At 42.4% G+C, this 20,972-nt stretch overlaps 1 protein-coding gene across 1 annotated transcript in view; it reads right to left on the reverse strand.

Annotated features, from left to right (window-relative positions):
* The window catches only part of LOC124262119 (centrosomal protein of 131 kDa-like), a 49,445-nt gene that overhangs the window by 12,082 nt on the left and 16,391 nt on the right, over window positions 1–20,972 (reverse strand). The window contains 14 exon segments of the mRNA XM_046696568.1: window positions 4,762–4,985; window positions 6,593–6,818; window positions 7,453–7,672; window positions 7,875–7,969; window positions 8,376–8,482; window positions 9,465–9,590; window positions 11,680–11,859; window positions 12,210–12,400; window positions 12,839–13,016; window positions 13,480–13,740; window positions 14,341–15,027; window positions 15,631–15,754; window positions 16,130–16,232; window positions 20,718–20,775. Of these exon segments, the coding sequence (XP_046552524.1) occupies window positions 4,762–4,985; window positions 6,593–6,818; window positions 7,453–7,672; window positions 7,875–7,969; window positions 8,376–8,482; window positions 9,465–9,590; window positions 11,680–11,859; window positions 12,210–12,400; window positions 12,839–13,016; window positions 13,480–13,740; window positions 14,341–15,027; window positions 15,631–15,754; window positions 16,130–16,232; window positions 20,718–20,775 (2,780 nt within the window).

The following is a 20,972-nucleotide window of genomic DNA, read 5'->3' on the forward strand; positions in this document are numbered from 1 at the left end:
CTTATGGAATCCGACGGATTGGTGGTGGGTCAAGCCACTTCGTGGATTCATCAGCTGTCCTTAGACACGTCCTGTATCCCGCCCATGGGAACTGCAAAACGGCATTTCCGTGATCCTATTCTTCCAACTTTCGTTATAACTCAGGGGGACCACTTTCTTGTCTTACTTCAGTCTCAGACAAGTTGAATCATGTTGATTCATGTGGCTTCAGATAAACTAGTATCTTCTTTTTACTAGATATCTTATAACAACCCATAGATTATGATAAGATCTTTATCATAAATGAGTTGCCACCCCTTCACGTACAGGTAAGATCTTTACCCGTACAGGATCTTTAATCACTCATGCTAGCCTGTCCTAGACTGTGTGCATGGACTTTCAAACTAATACTTTTCCTTAGTAACAGTTATCAACAAGTCACCATGATAAAGGGTGAGATTTTACAACTCAGCGCCTTTGAGGAACCGTTAGTTGCTGTGCTACAACGAGAGGCCCAAATTGGTGAATGCCTGAGATGTCTTCAGTGGCTATGTCTCGGAGGTAGTGGTTGGCAAACACTGTGTCCGACTTCCCAAAGCAGCCCTCCATAATTGCAGATATAGAGCATTTTCCATGCAGATCCAATGTTGAAGCCAGTGCTCTGACTTCATGTGGGTTGGAAGCTCTAGGAGGTTCTAGTCCTGCTGCTTTATAGGCTCTCAATATGACGGCTCTCATCCAGAACGATATTGTCGGAGCTCTGAACTTCTTTTGCGGATCCTCCAGTTTAAAAGATCTCAGCAGAGCAAGTAATTCTGGTACTTTTGTCAACTTGATGCCTGTTTTCATGGTAATCACTGTACTGATGGCAGCGAGGTATGTACATAATGTCGAACCTTTCAGATGTCTGGTCTATCTAAGATGACACAGGTATTCCGCCACTTGAGGATGAGTAGCTTTCATCGCAATGAAGCCTTTCCGCCTTGCATAAGTCTCAAACTTCAGCCACTTGTCATCATACAGGTTACGAGTAGATCTGCCTAACGCTAGTGTTACTGCCTTGGCTGCCCTGGCGGAGTATCCTCTTTTCTTCAAACATGTTTTGATACGGTAAACACGAGTGTTGGTGGAATGCTGTCGGGTTCACGTGGACTTGATTGGTGTGCGGATGTACGAGTAGGTTCGGCCAATCTGGTAACTTGATTGTTGGACTTCCGAGATCTTCTATTAGGTCTAGGAACCATACTCTCGCTGGCCAGTATGACGCGACCATAGTCAGGTGTAGCGCCTGTGTCTGTTTGATCTTTAACAGTAGTAGTAATATCGGGGGTTGGAAATGAGTAAGCGTTTAGTCCTTCCCATGATATGCTCAGTGCATCTGTTGCCCAGGCTTGAGGATCTGGATCTGGCGAGACAAACGTCTGTAGTTGTTTGTTGAAGTTCGTGGCAAACAGGTATATGCAAGGGGATCCTATTTCCCTTATGATGAGCCAGAACGCTCCTGGATGGAGCATCCATTCCGTAGGTGACAGGTGCAGTGGTCGGGAGAGAGCGTCTGCAAGTCAGCATTCTGTTGTTCAGCAAGCTCGACCATAGTTGTAAGGCATTGATCACGGCTTTCATCTCCAGCAGATTGATTTGAAGATGCTGCTCTATTTTGGACCACCTTCCTGATGCAACTTGATTGTTGAGATGCGCACCCCAGCCTTGTATCGAAGCATCTGCGTAGAGATGTGTGTCGAAGGCCAGCTCTTGTAAATAGGTCCCTCCGCAAACGTTCGACCTGTGTGTCCACCACAGTAGATACCTCTTGAGGTTGTCCAGCAGCAAGATTGGGTCGACGCTGTCTAGATGTTTTGTCAGGAACCGTTGCAGCAGTCTTAGTTGTACCCTTCCTGTGCGAGTCAAGTCCTGTGCCGAGGTTAGTAGACCAAGTAAAACTTGCCATGATTGTAGTGTTAACGGAGAGATGACTGCTTGTGGAATCATGGCTTGTATCTTGACCCAACGATCTTCTGGGACGACAATACGATTCTGTGTTGTGATAAACCTTATCCCCAGAAATTGTAGATCTTGTATTGGTTCCAACTCTGACTTCATAAGGTTCACCAACCATCCTAGTTGAGTGAACAAATTAATCGTGAAGTTCAGCTGTAGTCTGAGTTGACTGGCATCTTGATGAACCTGAATTCCGTCGTCCAAGTAGAAGGCATTGCGTAGACCTCGATGATGTAGATATGCGACTATAGGCATAGTTACTCATGTCAATAGCCACGGAGCCGAAGATATTCCAAACGGTAGGACAGGGACGGGAACCCCAGGAATCCTCAACGGACCCTGCGCCAGCACCGAGAGGGGGACTGGGAGCGAACCCTCCCCCTCAGGGGCAACCGAGGTGTCTCGAACCGAAGCCAAAGGCAAAGGATCAACAGTCGCCTCCAGGCCAAGGGATCGATCTGGGCTCGGCTATCCCAGCCCCGACTCTCGGTCCCCTGTTCAGAGTGGGCGAGGAACTCCTGCCGGAGACCTCCAACGGACTCGTGAACGAGGGACTTCACAGAGTCCATATGCTGCTGAAACAATTGAGTGATGATTGACATATCAAAACCACTAGATTGGGATTGAGATTGAGAATGCTAAGCTTGCTTAGCCTTTTTGGCCTTGGACCGGGAAACCTCCTGGGTCAGTTCCCCTCCCGCCTCCCGCAATTCCTTATAAAAAAGGAAATCAGCCGCCCGTCTCTGATACACAGGCCATACACAGTTCGCAGAATTCAGGTTTATGCCCTGTTTTCTCTAAACAGCACAAGCATTTGTCATGCTAATCAGCTCTAGGGATATTCTGCCCACAGACAGTACACCCAGTAAATGCCTGAAGCACACATGCAAGCATGTAGCTAACGGCGAACACAGCAGCATAAATATACACGTACAGAACATTGAAAATAACGTGAATGCGACAACGCGACATGAAATACTTGGTTAATAACACAATATTTCAACCACGTGGCACGCCAAAATTCCCGCCATGGAAAAGCAACACGTGCGTAAACCACAGGAAAGCTAGCGTAAAAATTTAATACAAAGTCACATAAATGAGAAATAACAGACTGCAAAGTCAATAAAACTGTTCTCTCAAGAACGAATAAAGACCATGCATTCAGATGTTGAAGTCTCAGACATTCTTCTCAACAGAAGTAAATCAGCTAGTAACTCGGAACACGTGTGAACGCTTGAGTGACAGCAGAAGGAATGATGATAGGGGCCTAGGTGCTTACCTGGTTGGCTGCGCATGCGTAGCAGGGAGGTAACTCCACATGGTGGGGCCGATAATAGATAAAAAAGATTTTTATTTATTGTACAATATTTTTATTAAAACATTGATACAACTGTCACATGACATTTTCAGCCGCAGAAAATGCATATACAGTCAGGCCGCGGTAATCCGGTCCTCGTTAATCCTAATCCACCGACTTCCGAACGCACTACTCACTGGGCACCAAATCATCTCCCTATATATTGTATATAATTGACACCTCGTTAGTCCAATGATTCAGTTTCCGCCTCCGAACGCTGGTAAGTCGGAACGGATTGGACTAATTAAGTTGTAAACAGCTGCGTTAATCCGAACGATTGAAGTTGACCGCGCTGCTGACTTGTCCACCCAAAGTTACACTTTGTTTGTTTAGCGACTTAGCGACTCATCCCTTTGATCCCTTTATTATAAGTGATAGGGACATTTCGACGACCACGCTGTTTTGGGAAAGACTTCAATCCAGAAATATATGCTCGGTACCGTTTCAACACGAATTAAAATTATAAACTATTTTTCGCAATGTTATTGAAAACAACGATTCTCGGACACATGCTTCGGCAGCGGGTCCACAATAACATTGTCAAAGAGCAAAGTAACGATGTTTCGAGGAATTCATTAAATAAATTGAATAAACTAATGAATAAAATCTAAATCTAAAAGTTTTCGTCTACGAGGACAGTATCCATTGCCGTAATATGATTGGCTGCCTTAGGTCACGTGTCTGATTTTGACCAATCACGACCCTTATAGCAGACTGTAGCGAAAAAGCGTCATTAGAAACCAATTTTTATCCAATAAAATCGCTTCTTACAACTGTGAAAATACTCTCGGCAAGGGTTCAGTGATGTTGTTGATGTTCAGAGCTTTCGAACGATACCCGACATCAAACGATTCGCCTCCCATATTATTCATACGACGCTTCGAAAACGGAGGTATTTTCTGTTGTTATGTCATGTTACCGAGCGGAAAGCCACAAATATGGGGAAATAGGCGACCATACATATTATTTAAGAAATCTTTTTATAATAATTTTCTGATGACGTAAAAATGAAAATATAAAAGAAAAAGCCACGGGCATGTTATGACATGTCACAAATGGAAAAAAATCGCCATAGTTTTTGCTTCTTTCGTGGTTTATCTGGACGTTATAATTTCCTTCATAAACATAGGCTTCATCTATGACCTCAGAGTCTCGATAGTAAGGAAAGATATCAAGGGGAAGTAACTCGGTGCATATACTGTGGTTTCAGCAGTACGAACGTTTCACTATCCGAACGTTTTCTTTAAAAAACCAAAGTGTTCGTATTAACGAGGTCTGACTGTATGTACCCCAAGGACGATCTCTATGAAAAAGAATCAAGTGTTCCACTACCATTCGAAAAGCAAAGGGAGATAAGCAAAAGATCATGAGTCAGGATAAGAAAAAATAATATGTCTTCCCCATGATAAAAAGTTGCAGTCACTTACTTGATCCTGTTTTCTGCAGCTCGCTCACATTCCTCCCTGGACCGAGTGGCGTCCTCTTCCAGCCGCTGTATAACCATCTCTATCTCCTTGTCTCGGTCTCGACGTACATGGGACTTCAGTTCTCGCTCCTTCTGTGCTAGCCATGTCTCCTGTTTCTTCATGTAGTTCTCCTCCCATGCTTCTTTCTCAACACGCAAACGTTCGTTCAGTTCACGGACCTCGATCTGCAGAAATCAAGGACATTTACCAACACTAAAATCACTGTATTTGTATGGAGTTCAGTAACACTGTAGCTACAACAATGTGGCTGGGAGCAGCAGAATCATTCATGGTGTACGATGATATACTTGGTCCTACTTGGTGGTCACTTGCTTCAGGAATAACCATAAGCCTGGCCATAGGGGAATGAAGACCTGTGATGCAAATATCATTTGACAAGCAGAGCAATTTAAACGTTGTTTAATGACACACAGCAATATGCTGTATGGTGGTGGTCTGTAAATAATCATGAGTGAGTTTAGTTTTACGCTGCACTCGGCAATATTCCAGCTATATGGTGGCGGTCTGTAAATAATCGAGTCTGGACCAGACAATCCAGTGATCAACAGCAGGAGCATCGATCTGCGCAATTGGGGTAAATAATCTGGATCAGATGATCTACTGTTTGACATTATGAGCATTGTTCAATGCATTTGGGATATGATGACATGTCACTAACCATGCCACCAAGGCCATCCGTTTAGTCACCTCTTACAACAAGCAACGGCTGCTGGGGACCTATATAATAATAATAATAATAATAATAATAATAATAATAATAATGTCCACTTGTATGACGCCGTTTCCACACACTAGTGTATGCTCGTGGCGCCCCGTGTGTAAAGCTAAAAAACTGCAGCAATTGTACAAGTCATTCGTAATATTTCCTGAAAAGATGGGTCTTCAATGAAGATTTGAATAAGTCAAGAGATTTTGCTGTTTTGAAGGCTATGGGAAGACTGTTCCACAGTGAAGGACATTGGAACATTATTTCATAAACTGTCCATGAGCTTTGCCAAGCAGTGAGAAGGATATGTATATGGTATTCTGTAAGATCACTGACAGGTAGTAACATGATACCATCTACATGATATATGTAGCAAAAGGAATAGATATGTTACATAAATAAGTTTAAGAGCTATTTGTAATTAGTGTATAAATAATTTAACACAACTTTCACAGCAATCAATTCTTTCACCATTACAGAGCAGGGTGCCATTACACTGGGTGATGTTTTCCCATCAAGCTGAAGTATGGGGTTATACATATACCACTTAAAACGTGTTACATCAGAAGGCTGTTTGTTGAATACCCACCAGCCATGACACATTAACGATAGTCTAGTGACAAGATCTGGTGCTCTTTTACTTCTTGAGTGGAATACATATGGATGGATGTGGTTTGAACAACAGATAAGGTTGAAGTACAACAGTGCGACTGAGTTGAAACAGCATCATAAAATGGTGACAGACGTTTATACATTTGCTATACACATAGCCCCAGACTTCATCTTGCTTACATTTGCTATACACATAACCCCAGACTTCATCTTGCTTACATTTGCTATACACATAACCCCAGACTTCATCTTGCTTACATTTGCTATACACATAACCCCTGACTTCATCTTGCTTATGTTTGCTATACACAGACTTCATGTTGCTTTATATATAAAACTTATTTACCCATTACCTTGTACTGCTATAGATAGTTGGAAAGTCTTGCTAGTAATGAAAGCCCTGAAGTGAACTTCAATACAGAAATTGGCAGCTATGACAATCATGTTACTTACAGCATGTCGCCTGTCTTGTTCTTCTCGAGCCTTCTCAAAATCAGACTTCATGGCATCAAGTGCCATCGAGTGGCTATCCTCCAGCTGTCTCTGCAGTTTGTCCAGCTCAGTGCGTTGCCGGGCGGCCTGCTGGGACAGCCTTTCCTTCTCTTCCTGTACCTCAGCATGGAGACGTCGCCGCTGCTGCTGGTAGGACTCCTCCTCCTGTTGTAACTGCTTCTCATACCTACACAGAGATGCCTACACATTACACAGATGCCTACACATTACACACATGCCTACACATTACACTCAGATGCCTACTACACATTACACTGATGCCTGCACATTACACAAATGCCTACACATTACACAGTTGCCTACACATTACACAGATTCCTACACATTACACAGATGCCTACACACTACACAGATGCCTATACATTACACAGATGCCTACATATTACACAGATGCCTAGTCATAACATAGATGCCTATATATTACATAGATGTCTACACCTTAAATAGGTAACTCCACATTACAAAGATGCCTACGAATCACATCGGTACATTCACCCCTTTGTTGCCTACAGATGACTTAGATGCTTACATCAGATAGATACTGGCACTTTACACAGATGCATACAGACAATGCCTACACTTCATATGCATGCACATTAAATACAAACTACACATCACATAGGTGCCTACACATTAAATAGATGCCTACATATCTCCAAGGTGCCAACACATTGCATCAATTCCTACAGATAACATTATCCCTCTTCACAGCAAGTTTCAAAGCAGAACATAGTCTGCATGAACCCATAAAGAGAATAAGTCAAGCTAAATAATAGAAGGACAAAATAGACTGAGTGTACCTCTCCTTGGCCATCTGTCTCTCCCTGTTGCAAGCTGCTTCCTTCTCCTGCTCCAGCTGTTCGCGCACTTCCTCAATCATCTTCACATAGCGATGCGAAGCCCGCTCGTCTGTCTCAAGTATGTCACTCTCCTGTAGTTGTTTTATCTTCTTTATTTCCGCTTTGTGTTTGGCGATGAGACGTTGGATCTCTGGCTCCAAGCCCTTAACTGTCATCTCCTAGAATACACATAAAATTCTGGTTAGTCACTCTCAACATATACTCACAGTGACCCATCACAGGTGTCTTCAACAAATTTCAAGTGTCCTATGTTATGATAATGCTGGAATATTGACAAAATCTCTCACTCACCCCACAACCCTTAACAGAGATGTAAATCTAGTTCTACCTTGATCTTCTTGGTCTTCTCCTCAATCCACTTTTGATCTTCTTGGTCTTCTCCTCAATCCACTTTTCTCTCCTCAGCTTCTCAGCTGCAGCATGGATGTCCTTCAGCTTCTGCAGCTCGTGGCCATGGCTGCACACACACAAACAGATTAGAATGACGTGTAACAGTTCATGGTCTTGGCTCTGTGCCCAAAATAGCACAACTTAAGGAAGCAATTATCTTCATGGATTCATATTTTTTTGCATTTAAAGCTATAAACAAGAGGTTGTTTTCCATAAGTTAACTCATGTTCACTAAATGAATTTGGTTCATTCTGTTATATACGGCATGGAGAGTGTCTAGTATTCCTGCATGATATGGTACTGGAAATTTACCTTGCAAAACAAACAACCAGCAGAGCATATCAGAAACAGACAATCAGAAACATGACACTTTGCAAGGACATTTTATGAATGTAGCAAATTTTGACATTCATCTATGCCACCACTAGTTTAAAAAAAAATACTCTTGGGGCACCCTGGATAAACATGCCCACCTGTCAACAATGGACTTGATCTTATCCTGGTATTTCTTGTCAATGACTTTCAGTTCTTTCACCACTTGTTCACATCTCTCACTGAGTGTCTTCTTGTCATCGATCAGCTGAAACAGAATGTGACACTGCCAAAACACATACAGACACAGAAACAGAAACACCTACATGAACCAACAACTGTGCCAGAACACATACATACAGACAACCTACATGTTCCAACAAAGCTGTCAGAACATCTATAGACACAAACACCATCAACATGTTCCACCAAAGGTGTCAGAACACCTACACACACAGACACCATCAACATGTTCCACTAAAGGTGTCAGAACACCTACACACACAGACACCATCAACATGTTCCAACAAAGGTGTCAGAACACCTATAGACACAGACACCATCAACATGTTCCAACAATGGTTTCAGAACACCCATATACACAAACACCATCAACATCAGAACACCCATACACACACAGACACCATCAACACACCATCCAATAATGGTGTCAGAACACCTATAGACACAGAACATCAACATATCCAAGAAGGTGTCAGAACACCTATAGACACAGACACCATCAACATGTTCCAACAAAGGTGTCACAACACCCATAGACACAGACACCATCAACATGTTCCAATAATGGTGTCAGAACACCTATAGACACAAACACCATCAACATGTTCCAACAAAGGTGTCACAACACCCATAGACACAGACACCATCAACATGTTCCAATAATGGTGTCAGAACACCTATAGACACAAACACCATCAATATGTTCTAACAAAGGTGTCAGAACACCTATACACAGAGACAACCTACATGTCCCTACAAAGGGTGTCAGAACACATATAGACATAGACACCATCAACAGGAATAAAATAAAATAACTAGGTCATAGCATTGCAACTGACTATAGACAGTGTGAAAACAAGGCAGGGTTTTGCTATGGTTCACCAAGAAACCAGGGTAATGGGGTAACCAACAAGAATAAGCGTAACATTTCTACAGAACACATACTGTTCAGAGGTAGTAAACCAGACACTAGGATACATAGAGCAACATGTCAATGGCAACAGTACCTGATCAATGAAGCCAAGGTGTCTCTTGACAGTTTCCTCATACTCTTCCTTCTGCAGGTCCAGCCTCTTCTTCATCTCCTTCTCAGTCTCCCTTGCATGCCGCACTGTCAGCTCCCTCTGCTGGTTCTGTGAACATCAGTCAGACCATGTTATTTAACACTGTTGTCAGCACCAGTCAGACAGTGTTATGCAACACTGCTGTCAACTGTCAGGCAGTGGTATCTAACAATGCTGTCAACACAGGTCAGTCAGTAGTATCTAATACTATTGTCAACACCAGTCAATCAGTAGTATCTAACACTGTTGTCAACACCAGTCTATCAGTAGTATCTAACACTGTTGTCAACACCTGTCAAACAGTAGTATCTAACACTGTTGTCAACACCAGTCAAACAGTAGTATCTAACACTGTTGTCAACACCAGTCAAACAGTAGTATCTAATACTATTGTCAACACCAGTCAATCAGTAGTATCTAACACTGTTGTCAACACCAGTCAATCAGTAGTATCTAACACTGTTGTCAACACCAGTCAATCAGTAGTATCTAACACTGTTGTCAACACCAGTCAATCAGTAGTATCTAATACTGTTGTCAACACCAGTCAAACAGTAGTATCTAACACTGTTGTCAACACCAGTCAAACAGTAGTATCTAACGCTGTTGTCAACACCAGTCTATCAGTAGTACCTAACACTATTGTCAACACCAGTCAAACAGTAGTATCTAACACTGTTGTCAACACAGGTCAGTCAGTAGTATCTAATACTATTGTCAACACCAGTCAATCAGTAGTATCTAACGCTGTTGTCAACACCTGTCAAACAGTAGTATCTAACACTATTGTCAACACCAGTCAAACAGTAGTATCTAACACTGTTGTCAACACCTGTCAAACAGTAGTATCTAACACTGTTGTCAACACCAGTCAAACAGTAGTATCTAATACTGTTGTCAACACCAGTCAAACAGTAGTATCTAACACTGTTGTCAACACCAGTCAACACCAGTCAATCAGTAGTATCTAACACTGTTGTCAACACCAGTCAATCAGTAGTATCTAACACTGTTGTCAACACCAGTCAATCAGTAGTATCTAACACTGTTGTCAACACCAGTCAAACAGTAGTATCTAACACTGTTGTCAACACCAGTCAAACAGTAGTATCTAACGCTGTTGTCAACACCAGTCTATCAGTAGTACCTAACACTATTGTCAACACCAGTCAAACAGTAGTATCTAACACTGTTGTCAACACCAGTCAATCAGTAGTATCTAATACTGTTGTCAACACCAGTCAAACAGTAGTATCTAACGCTGTTGTCAACACCTGTCAAACAGTAGTATCTAACACTATTGTCAACACCAGTCAAACAGTAGTATCTAACACTATTGTCAACACCAGTCAAACAGTAGTATCTAACACTGTTATCAACACCAGTCAATCAGTAGTATCTAACACTGTTGTCAACACCAGTCAAACAGTAGTATCTAACACTGTTGTCAACACCAGTCAATCAGTAGTATCTAACACTGTTGTCAACACCAGTCAATCAGTAGTATCTAATACTGTTGTCAACACCAGTCAAACAGTAGTATCTAACGCTGTTGTCAACACCTGTCAAACAGTAGTATCTAACACTATTGTCAACACCAGTCAAACAGTAGTATCTAACACTATTGTCAACACCAGTCAAACAGTAGTATCTAACACTGTTATCAACACCAGTCAATCAGTAGTATCTAACACTGTTGTCAACACCAGTCAAACAGTAGTAACTAACACTATTGTCAACACCAGTCAATCAGTAGTAACTAACACTATTGTCAACACCAGTCAATCAGTAGTATCTAACACTGTTGTCAACACCAGTCAAACAGTAGTATCTAACACTGTTGTCAACACCTGTCAAACAGTAGTATCTAACACTGTTGTCAACACCAGTCTATCAGTAGTAACTAACACTATTGTCAACACCAGTCAAACGGTGGTATCTCATACTGTTGTCAACACCAGTCAATCAGTAGTATCTAATACTGTTGTCAACACCAGTCAAACAGTAGTATCTAACACTGTTGTCAACACCAACAAATTTCAAATTCAAGGAACATATACATAATGAACATATGGATAAACTTGAATTACAATTGTAGCAAATCTAATGAAAAAAGAAAAACTGAAAGAAAAACTAGGTCTATAGATATGTGACATACCAAAGCTTTCTGCAGCATAGTAACAGTCCTTCGTTTCTCATCCAGCTCAAGGCGCTGTGACAGGACCGTGCTAGTCACCTCACTGGCCACAGCTTGTGCCTGTTCCAGCTGGGCCAGCTCTTCCCCTGACGGCACCAACAGTGCTGGTTTCTCCAGCTCCTCATTCATCTTGTTGATCTCCTGCCACACAGTATTGAACAGTACAGTACAGGCTATGTCTTTCTATCGTCACCCTTCTTAAAATCTGAGATTTCACATACTGTAAATTATAAAATAAAATAAATTTATCACCAAATTAATTCAAGTGCAGGTCCCTATCATGCAATAACTTCAAGTAGCCCTCCCTTTTAATTTTCACAAACATGTTGTCATTAACTTATACATTCTAACAGCAAGAAGGCCAACTAGAACCACCTGACATAGTAGGACTAAACAGTGTACTCTTCAAAAGGAAGTTAATTTCTTTTGAGATTAGTAGCAGGCAATGTCAAATGTCACATATTCAAGTGAGATGCATCTGGAAGACTTACTGTGTCAATCTCACTAAGACGATCACTGACTTGCACTTCATCCAAAAATGTCATAATGCTCTTCAGCTTTCCATCAGTAAGGAAGCCACTTTGTTTCAGGCCATCTTTTGAATTGAGTTTCTCCAGGTTCTCTGCAGTCAGATTAGATTCAATGCAGTCTTCCTTTTCTTTCCTCTTTTCCAATTCTGTCACTGTCCAAAAAGCAATGGTTAATGTGGTTATGATAAATGCTGGACATGTTCATAATCTTAAAACAATCCTTTCAGTGAGTCACTTTTTAACACAACTATTTCCAGCAAGAAAAATTATCTGTTTCAACCAATTAAACAACTGTCCACCAAGTTCTTCAAACATCCCAATACCAAACCAGTTTCTCAACACAGACAAATACATCTAAACAATGAAATGTGTATCCCAACAATGGCAATTATATGCAGACATTGACATATATATGTGAACACTGACATGTATATCTGAATACTGATTTTCTCCTTATCCACTTAACAGCAAACCATGATCAAGGTTCATCGCGTGAGACAAAAATAGCCTGACCTTGACATGTAAATCCTATTTAGCCTATGAATGTGTTGTTGTTCAAGTTTTGCAATCAATCAAACACATCTACTTACACCATGATGTCCTTTTCTCTGCTCTAGGTGTGACAAAGTTTTCCTCTTCCTCAAGTTTCTTAAGTGTGTCAAACAGATCATTCAGTGTGGACCTCGTTGCAGCCTGACTAGGGCTGGGCAGACGGGGAGAGGGGTCAGCACCTGCACCCTCTGCCTCCTGGCGATGGGATGACGGCATCTGAGGACATGTAGGTATGTATATTGACTAACAGATGCAGGTTGGATTAGGAGTTTCTTCAAGTTAATTTGAAAGCAGTTCCACTCCTCTCCCACAAATTCCCAAAGACATTAAATCCTTCATTTCAGAAAGTTACCTGTAAAGATCCAGGTTAGAATTGGTCTTCAGCAACCCATGCTTGTAGTAAGAGGTGACAAAAGGGACGGTGTGGTCAGGCCTGCTGACTTGGTTGACACACGTCATTGTATCCCAGTTGTGTACATCAATGCTCAAGATGTTGATCATGGGATTATCTATCGAGATTTGATTATTTACAGACCGCTGCCATATAGCTGGAATATTGCTGAGTGCAGTGTTAAACAACAAAGCGTATCCAAAAATACCTTGGCACATGAAATGAGGACTAGGGGCATCTTCAACTCCGAACAGTTTTACGGGGCCATGATTCATTGCCCATCCTTACCTGGAACATGTCAGCCACATTGCCAGGTGCCGCACTGCCATTTTGCTCCACATCTCTGGGTGTGGATTCAGCAGCAATTTCCTGATCCTCTCTTCGACTAGACCCCTTCTTGGACCCATTGCTAGAACCACCCTTTTTCTTGGCTAAAGATGACTTAGAGGGACTCTTTGTGATCTTGCCACTTGCCTGGAGGTAGGAAACCTCTTCCTCTGCCTTCTTCTTTACTTCCTCTCTCTTCTCAGATCTCTTCTTCTGTAACTCCTGTATGTCAGAAATAGAATGAGTGAAATGGCATGATCCTGCTTTCGACAGTATTGAAGTATGTAAGAATGATGTGGGAGTAAGGCGGAAAGGATGCAAGTCTAAAATTTACCACTTTGACGTAACTCACAGTCAGGGATATGGTGCTGACAAACCTGGAAGTATAATCAGGGCAGTCTGTGATGAAAACCCACAAGCAAAACACCTAATTGTATGGCGAATTGGAGCTCCTTAGATTATTTGGTAATCCATGCCACCAATGTGTAAATCAAGGTCATAAGAAATTGAAAAAGTAAGAAATGAATGTACAGTAAAATGCTAATTCAAGTAACACTTTGCAAGAATGAAGATTCATTCTTGAATTTCTCATGTCAGCTAAAAGAGGGAAAATTGCATGAAATTTTGGTGCCACATACACCCCCAAAAGAATTAGGACATGACTCCAGGATATAATTTTTACAAGATAATCATTATCATTGTTAACATAAAACCGTATGATTAGTTGATAGACAATTATTTTGTCAAAATTGATACTACAGCTTCATATTCTTCAAATGTGACCCCTTAAGGCTTACTGTGTTCATATCTGGTCATGAGTACCTGAATGGCCTGTTGCCTGGCTTGTCTGGCCTTTTCCTCACGCTGTCTCTTTCTCTCTTCAGCACGCTGCTCCTCCACTTCCCCCGTAGACAAAGCAAGCTCCTGCTGTCTCAGTTCAACATGTTCCTGGCGCTTCTGGTCAAACAATCGCCTCAGAGCAGCCTCACTCACCATCTTCCGTTTGTGATGGCGTCGAAACCATCGTTGTATCTTTAAAGCAGCAGTATTCAAGGTTTGAATATAATCTTCAGCTACATTCATCCCAACTTGATTAGATGCAGATTTACGAACTTGATTCACAGGAGCCTTCGGTTTTATATTCTGATAAGAATTTTCCATTGAAGACAAAGAGGGTCTTGTTTTTGTAGAATGCCCTTGTGCAGTCATATTATTTACAATACTGTTCATATTTTTCCTCGAGGTGGACCTATTGGAGCGATGACTGTTAAGGACTTCTGGGTCATCTGTAGAGGAAGAATTGTTCTTGTTTGCTTCGGACAACTGGTTTTGAAGACTCTGCAGCCTATTGAGGGAGCGTGAGAGGGTGTCCTCTATTTGATCCAAGTCATCAGAACTGTTGTCAGCAGTGTCAGGCTGGAATATATTGTGTGGCTCAGTTCTGTCTGTGTCTGCTGCTTCCGACCGGGCAGAGGCTGTGCGGCCACTTTGGACAGTTGGCTTACTGGGCTGGAAAGATTATCACTTTGAGAAGGAGATGCAGTGTGGACATGATATTACATGACATACATTATAACCTTGAATCAAGATGCAATAATGGTTACTTCTGACTTAGAAATTACCCAAACCCCTAGGGGTTTACAATTCATTGATGATAGTCTTCTTTGGGTTTTAATACAAGTTTTCGTACAATACTCGTTTTTTATCTGTTATACAGTCCCCACCACCAAGAGATACCTTCCCTACTGAGAATGTGCAGATAGTCAGGAGTACCCCTGCTTCAACTCAGCATGCCTTCTGTTGACGATCAACATCAGAGACCAGAATAACAAAGAGGTGGAAGAAAGACTCTCTTCAAAGAATTGGAAACCGCAACGGATTTAGTTAATTATTTTTTCAGTGGTCTACCTTGGTGTACATATATGCATTAACACAGACTCCCAGGTTGTACTCTAGGACACAGCTACATTAAAATAAGGGTTTATGTACTGTCATACAGGTGTGACAATAAGTAGCTGACCAGTGATGCTGAACATAGGCTTGGTAACACAGGAATCTGATACGTAAGTATATAGTCCAGCCACTGATTTCATGACAGCCCAATATCCTCACCTTCTGCTCCCATGCTGACTTGACAGAGCTGACTCCCGGCTTCTTGGCCTTGGATGGTGTGCTGCTGGGCCTCTTGATCTTTGGCTGATGGGAGGACTCGAACAGTGCAAGAAAGTCATCCTTCCTAAAAAGGAAATTTACATAAATTTGACATAGAAATTTTAAAAAGAATTATGCTATATTTACCTGATAGACCAAGATCAACCATTTTGTATTAAACCTTCAAGAGACTCTTGTACATGACAAATGTGCACATTTTAGTTGATATATCAGATGAAGAGTGTTTTCTCTGTTCTGCTGATGCAGTGTAAGTGTGAGAAGGTTCTACAGAGCTTGTAGCACAATCAGAGCCAAGCATCACAAATGTAACTGTAAGACTGGTATAACACACTGGGCTCCTTCTTGAAACAAGCCCTATCAGGTTTCCTGTGTCTTGAAGCACTACAATACCCAAGTCCTACTCAACCTCCCTTGAAGAAGTGAAAGATTATAGACTCACACGTTGGGTTCATTAGCAGCCATATCTTTCTTGCGTCCAGAGATCCTGCTTGAGGCTGCTCCACTGACATCACTGCCCCGCCCACTGACAGGTGCTTGTGGTCCTACAAGTACATAACATACACAATGACAGCTACTCAAGTCAGCCATATGACAAACAACCATATGGGGTATTACTAAAAACTTGTACAAACCTGTGGAGGCTACTGATTCTTTGAAGAAAGTCCTCCGTGGGGTACATATAGGCATCCTACTACAGTTGTACCACCCCTACAGGGCCCTCGCACCTAACTTTTCATGCTGAACGTAATCAGACAGAATGTGGGGAAGCAGGTGGCTGTACCCCAAGGAGGACCTTCTTCAAAGAATCAGTAACCTCTACTGGTTTGTATGATTCTTTTTCAGAAGAAGTCCTCCTTGGGGTGCATATAAGACAAACTCCCATAGATAGTGAGTCGGGAGCGGCATTCCCTCTGACAAACTAAACTAATTCTCAAGCTGAATCTAAAACCGAGTGGAAATAGAAAAACACACTTGCCAAGTCACCTGACCGCCGATGTCAATGGCTTAGGCAGGGAGTAGAAATACCAAGCTTATATGCTGATTGGCTTAGAAGCGTGTCAATCAACCCCACCCTCAAGCAATAATTTGGAAGAATACAGTATGGTGGAATCGTCAAAATATTCCCAGTAATATACACCCAGCCAGCAAAGAATGGTGAGATGGAAACAACTAGGAGAGCGCCGTACACGCCATAAAAGCTAATAGTACACCATCAGCAGGTATGTGAAAGGCAAAAAGCCGTGGAATAGCCTCTGATAGTAAAAGAGGTGAGACCGGCTTCTAATCTAGATTGCAAAAAATCCATAACTGTAACTTGATCTGTAGAAAAGGGATCAAGAATCCCTCTGCGACACACCAGCATGCATAACAGGCCCATCTATCCTCATATTGAACGTTTGTCGAATCCCTCCGCAGAAGCCAGAATTGTGTCTGCAACTGATGCAGGAATTCCGCTGGAGGCGATTCCAGATAGTGGCCAAGTCACCCACTGAATCCTTGGATTCGGATGGGATGCTCCGTTCTGGGATAGTAGGTCCAGTTGAAAGGGTAATAGTACAGGAGACTGAGCCAGAAACCTGATGATTACCGGAAACCAGCTTTGTGCCGACCAAAGAGGTGCAAGGAGCACAAGTAGTTGAGCTGGTATGGTGGCAAGCTGCAAGAGGACCCTGGGAATCAGGGGTATCGGTGGAGCATCCACTCGTTAGGGGCTAGCATACGCCAAGAGAGTGCGTCTGCACGAACATTGTCTACCCCTGAGAGATTAACAGGCATCACCCGTATGTCGAACTGGTCGCACCACAGCAGAAACTTACATGGCTCCTGCAGGAACAACAGGACACTGTACTGATCTGCTTGAGGATATAGGTCATCGCCGTTTGACTGTCCATCTCTAGACGAATCAAACGGCTTCGAACCTGATCCACAAAGCGTTCGAATACCAGCCGGACTGCTCTCAATTCTAGCACATTGATGTGCAGGCACGCCTCGTTCTCTGACCAAAGGCCCGATACTGTGAGGCCGCCCAGAACCCTGCCCCAGCCTGTGAGGGAGGCATCCGGTTGAATCCAGAGCGATGGCATTGGGATTTCCATGGGGAGCCCCCGGGATAGATTCCTGACATCTGTCCGCAACCGCACATGAGGAATCAACCACTCTGGAGTCTAGAAAACATTTTTGTAAATCTCTGAGTGAGACCACAGCTGCGCTAAGGCCATCTCTATAGGTCGCATCCTCAGACGCACATGCCACTATGTCCACCGTCGCCACATTGTTGCCAAGCAACTGGGGCTATGTACATGCTGAGGCCCTGGGGGACTTGAGAAATTCAAAGCAACCCTCTGAACCTTGGTAAAGCGGTTGCAAAGTAACCCTCAAGAAAACCAGATATTGTAGTACAAGTTCGATTTCATGAAATTGATAATCCAACCCAACTTGGTGAGAATACTCATCGGAAAGTGTCATCTCGAAAGTGTGACAAAGCTTTGATCTCGACTCAGTCGTCTTGGACGAGTGACAAAGCCCTGTGTCCTGGAGTGGAATCCAGTTGTCTGGCACCATGGAGATGTCGAAGGGGAGCACGCGAAACTGATAACACCTCCCCGTCAAAACAAAACCTGAGGTATTTCCTGAACTCAGGGTGCATCAGGAAAGGAAGGTATGCGTCTTTGAGGTCGACTGACTGAAGCCAATCCCCTGCCTCTACAGATTAGATCACTGATCGCAGTGTCTCCATCTTGAAAGACGGAACCTCCATCATGTCGTTCAGGCCTTTGAGATCTAGTATAGGTCTGAAGAGGGCTGGATATTGCCCTGATCCTCATATTGCGATATATTGCAATAATTTAAGAGATACTGCAATACATATTGTCATTTGTGATATATTGAATGCAAGGTTTCTGTCCAAGTGTGACATCATCTTCTTATATGCTGTTACTGTTACACCATACTTTCAGGCTCCCCGGCCCCATTGTGTATGGCTGTATACAAATGGTGTACAGATAAATAAAATGATACAGAGCTTTACTGTAGAATGATTCAAGTACCGTATTGTAACAAAGCTTTGCAAACATAATGATAAAGGTAATAGTATAACATGATCAGTGTTGTTTGCTTCAACAGAATGCACTTCAATGCAGTATATAACAAGAAGACAAAGTCATCAATATCCCCCGCAATGGCAAAATACTCTTCATGATTATGTCTACGAGTTATGATTATGTCAAATATTTAGGTGTGTATATAGAAAAGTGGAAGAAGAACATTGAAAGATTTTTAAAGTTCTGCTCTAGAAAGGAGCACTATCAAACTTGTTGCCATGGAAACGCCAAAAATATTTTATTCAGAATTCCAAAACTACCAAAAGGCACCAGTACACCACCAGACCAATCTATGTGCCAAGTTTGGTGAAGAAATAGTGAACGGTTTTAGAGTTCTGCTCCGGAAAAGACAAATGTGCATGGACGGACGGACAGACGGATGGAGTCCATTTTAATACCCCCCGCAAAACGCGTTACGGGGGATAATTATTGTTACTGTATGTCAGTGATTCATTCAGATTCAACTCCAATATAAACATGTGTTAACATGAACTAATGAAAAATGAAACAAAAACATGATTTAGGTGAACTACTTGAGCTTAAAATCCTGTGACCTCCAATAACTAAGATCCTTGTCTAGAATGTCATTATACAGTTCTACAAAATTTATAAGACTTTGGCCTTTGAGTAAATTGATAACATATGTCCCATTATGAAACAAACAAAAATTACAAAATAATGTGAATTGTGAAATGGTCACTCAGAAACAGAGGCTCTCTTAATAAGTCCAAATAAAAGATTGTTCAAATCTTTGAAGGGCATTTAGAAGTTGAATGCATAAGAAAAGCAAGATTTATGGATGTAACATATGTTATTTTTGCGATTACACTTTCTTAGTAAAGAAAAGATTATAGTATTTTGGGGGGTTGAGTCCCATTCGGGATTCGAACTCGCACCTTCAGAGTCAGGCACCTTACTGCCAGCACACAAAGTCAGCCACCTAACCCGCTCAGCCACTGTGGCTTCCACAAAAACAGGAAGTCGGATAACTGGTAGTCTACACTGGCAGATAACTTTGCTAACTGTACCCAATATAATCTGAACCCTCTTGTAAAAATGTTACATGAAACCAACAGAAATAATTTGGCACTTTTAGAGCACATGTTTGTTACTATGGAAATCAAGGGCAGATAATCCTCAAGTTCTGTTGCAAGGTCAAGGACTTTATCTGCGGAAGGGAGCTAATCTCTCTGGATGACCAAGGCAGTAAATATATTGCAGAATCTGAACTGTATGAGGGTTCCCTGTAGCCCACACCAGTTAAGTTGCCCTGAACAATCACCAAAGGAGTTCTTTCGCGAGGTCTGAACCCTCCGTCTTCTTGGTGACCAGGAAATAGGTGGAGTCATCTGTAAAAACAAAACCCCACATTTTCCTGCCCCAAAGGAACCACCTTGATGGCTGCCTTGTCCAGTAATGACTGGACCTTGGCACGGAGGCTCTCCTGCTTGGGAAAACAGAAGAATGAGCCTTCCCTGTTTAGCTGCCAGTGCCGCTAAAGAGGAGGCTGAGCCTCCCCCCAGGGTGATCGTTGTGAGCAATGACTCATTCAGCACTTGAAACAGTGAGTCATCCCCAAGATGGTATCGCTTAACAAGCTCAGGAAGTGTATCCAGCTGCCTGAAAGCAAGGGGTCGACAACGTCTCAGACCAGCGATGGTAGAACACGTAGCTGAGTCTGGGTCGGCTGCCTAGGGGCAAAAGCCTCCCCAGGAAGGCGGAACTGTCAATCCTTTCTCTTCAGCGGTACCGTAGCGTGAGGTAATATGACACACCTCCCTCAAGCAATACACCGACGCACCTCCACCGATCACGAAAAACAGGACCCATGTGTTGAGCCAAACAGCGACCAAGGGTACCAAATTATATAAAGAACAATGACACAATGTTAACTGAGAGTGGACATTGAGTCAAGTGTTTTCTCACCTCTTGGTGACTTCCTCTTGTCTTTATCAGTGGGGAACACATCATTAGTGCTGGAGGTCTGTAACAGAGAAAACAAACATGCAGCAACAATTTACGTTAACACTGGTACATTATACTACCTTGTATCACACTATGAGTATGTATTGTTTACTGCTGGAATGTATCCATACTAAATGACACCAGTATATATGTGAAGCATATATCGGTGTGACACTGAACAACAAAAATACTATTTTCAATAGAACAAAACGACTC

The sequence above is a fragment of the Haliotis rubra genome, unplaced genomic scaffold (assembly GCF_003918875.1).
Source record: "Haliotis rubra isolate DU_JTF1 unplaced genomic scaffold, ASM391887v1 Scf821, whole genome shotgun sequence".
NCBI classification, from domain to species: domain Eukaryota; kingdom Metazoa; phylum Mollusca; class Gastropoda; order Lepetellida; family Haliotidae; genus Haliotis; species Haliotis rubra.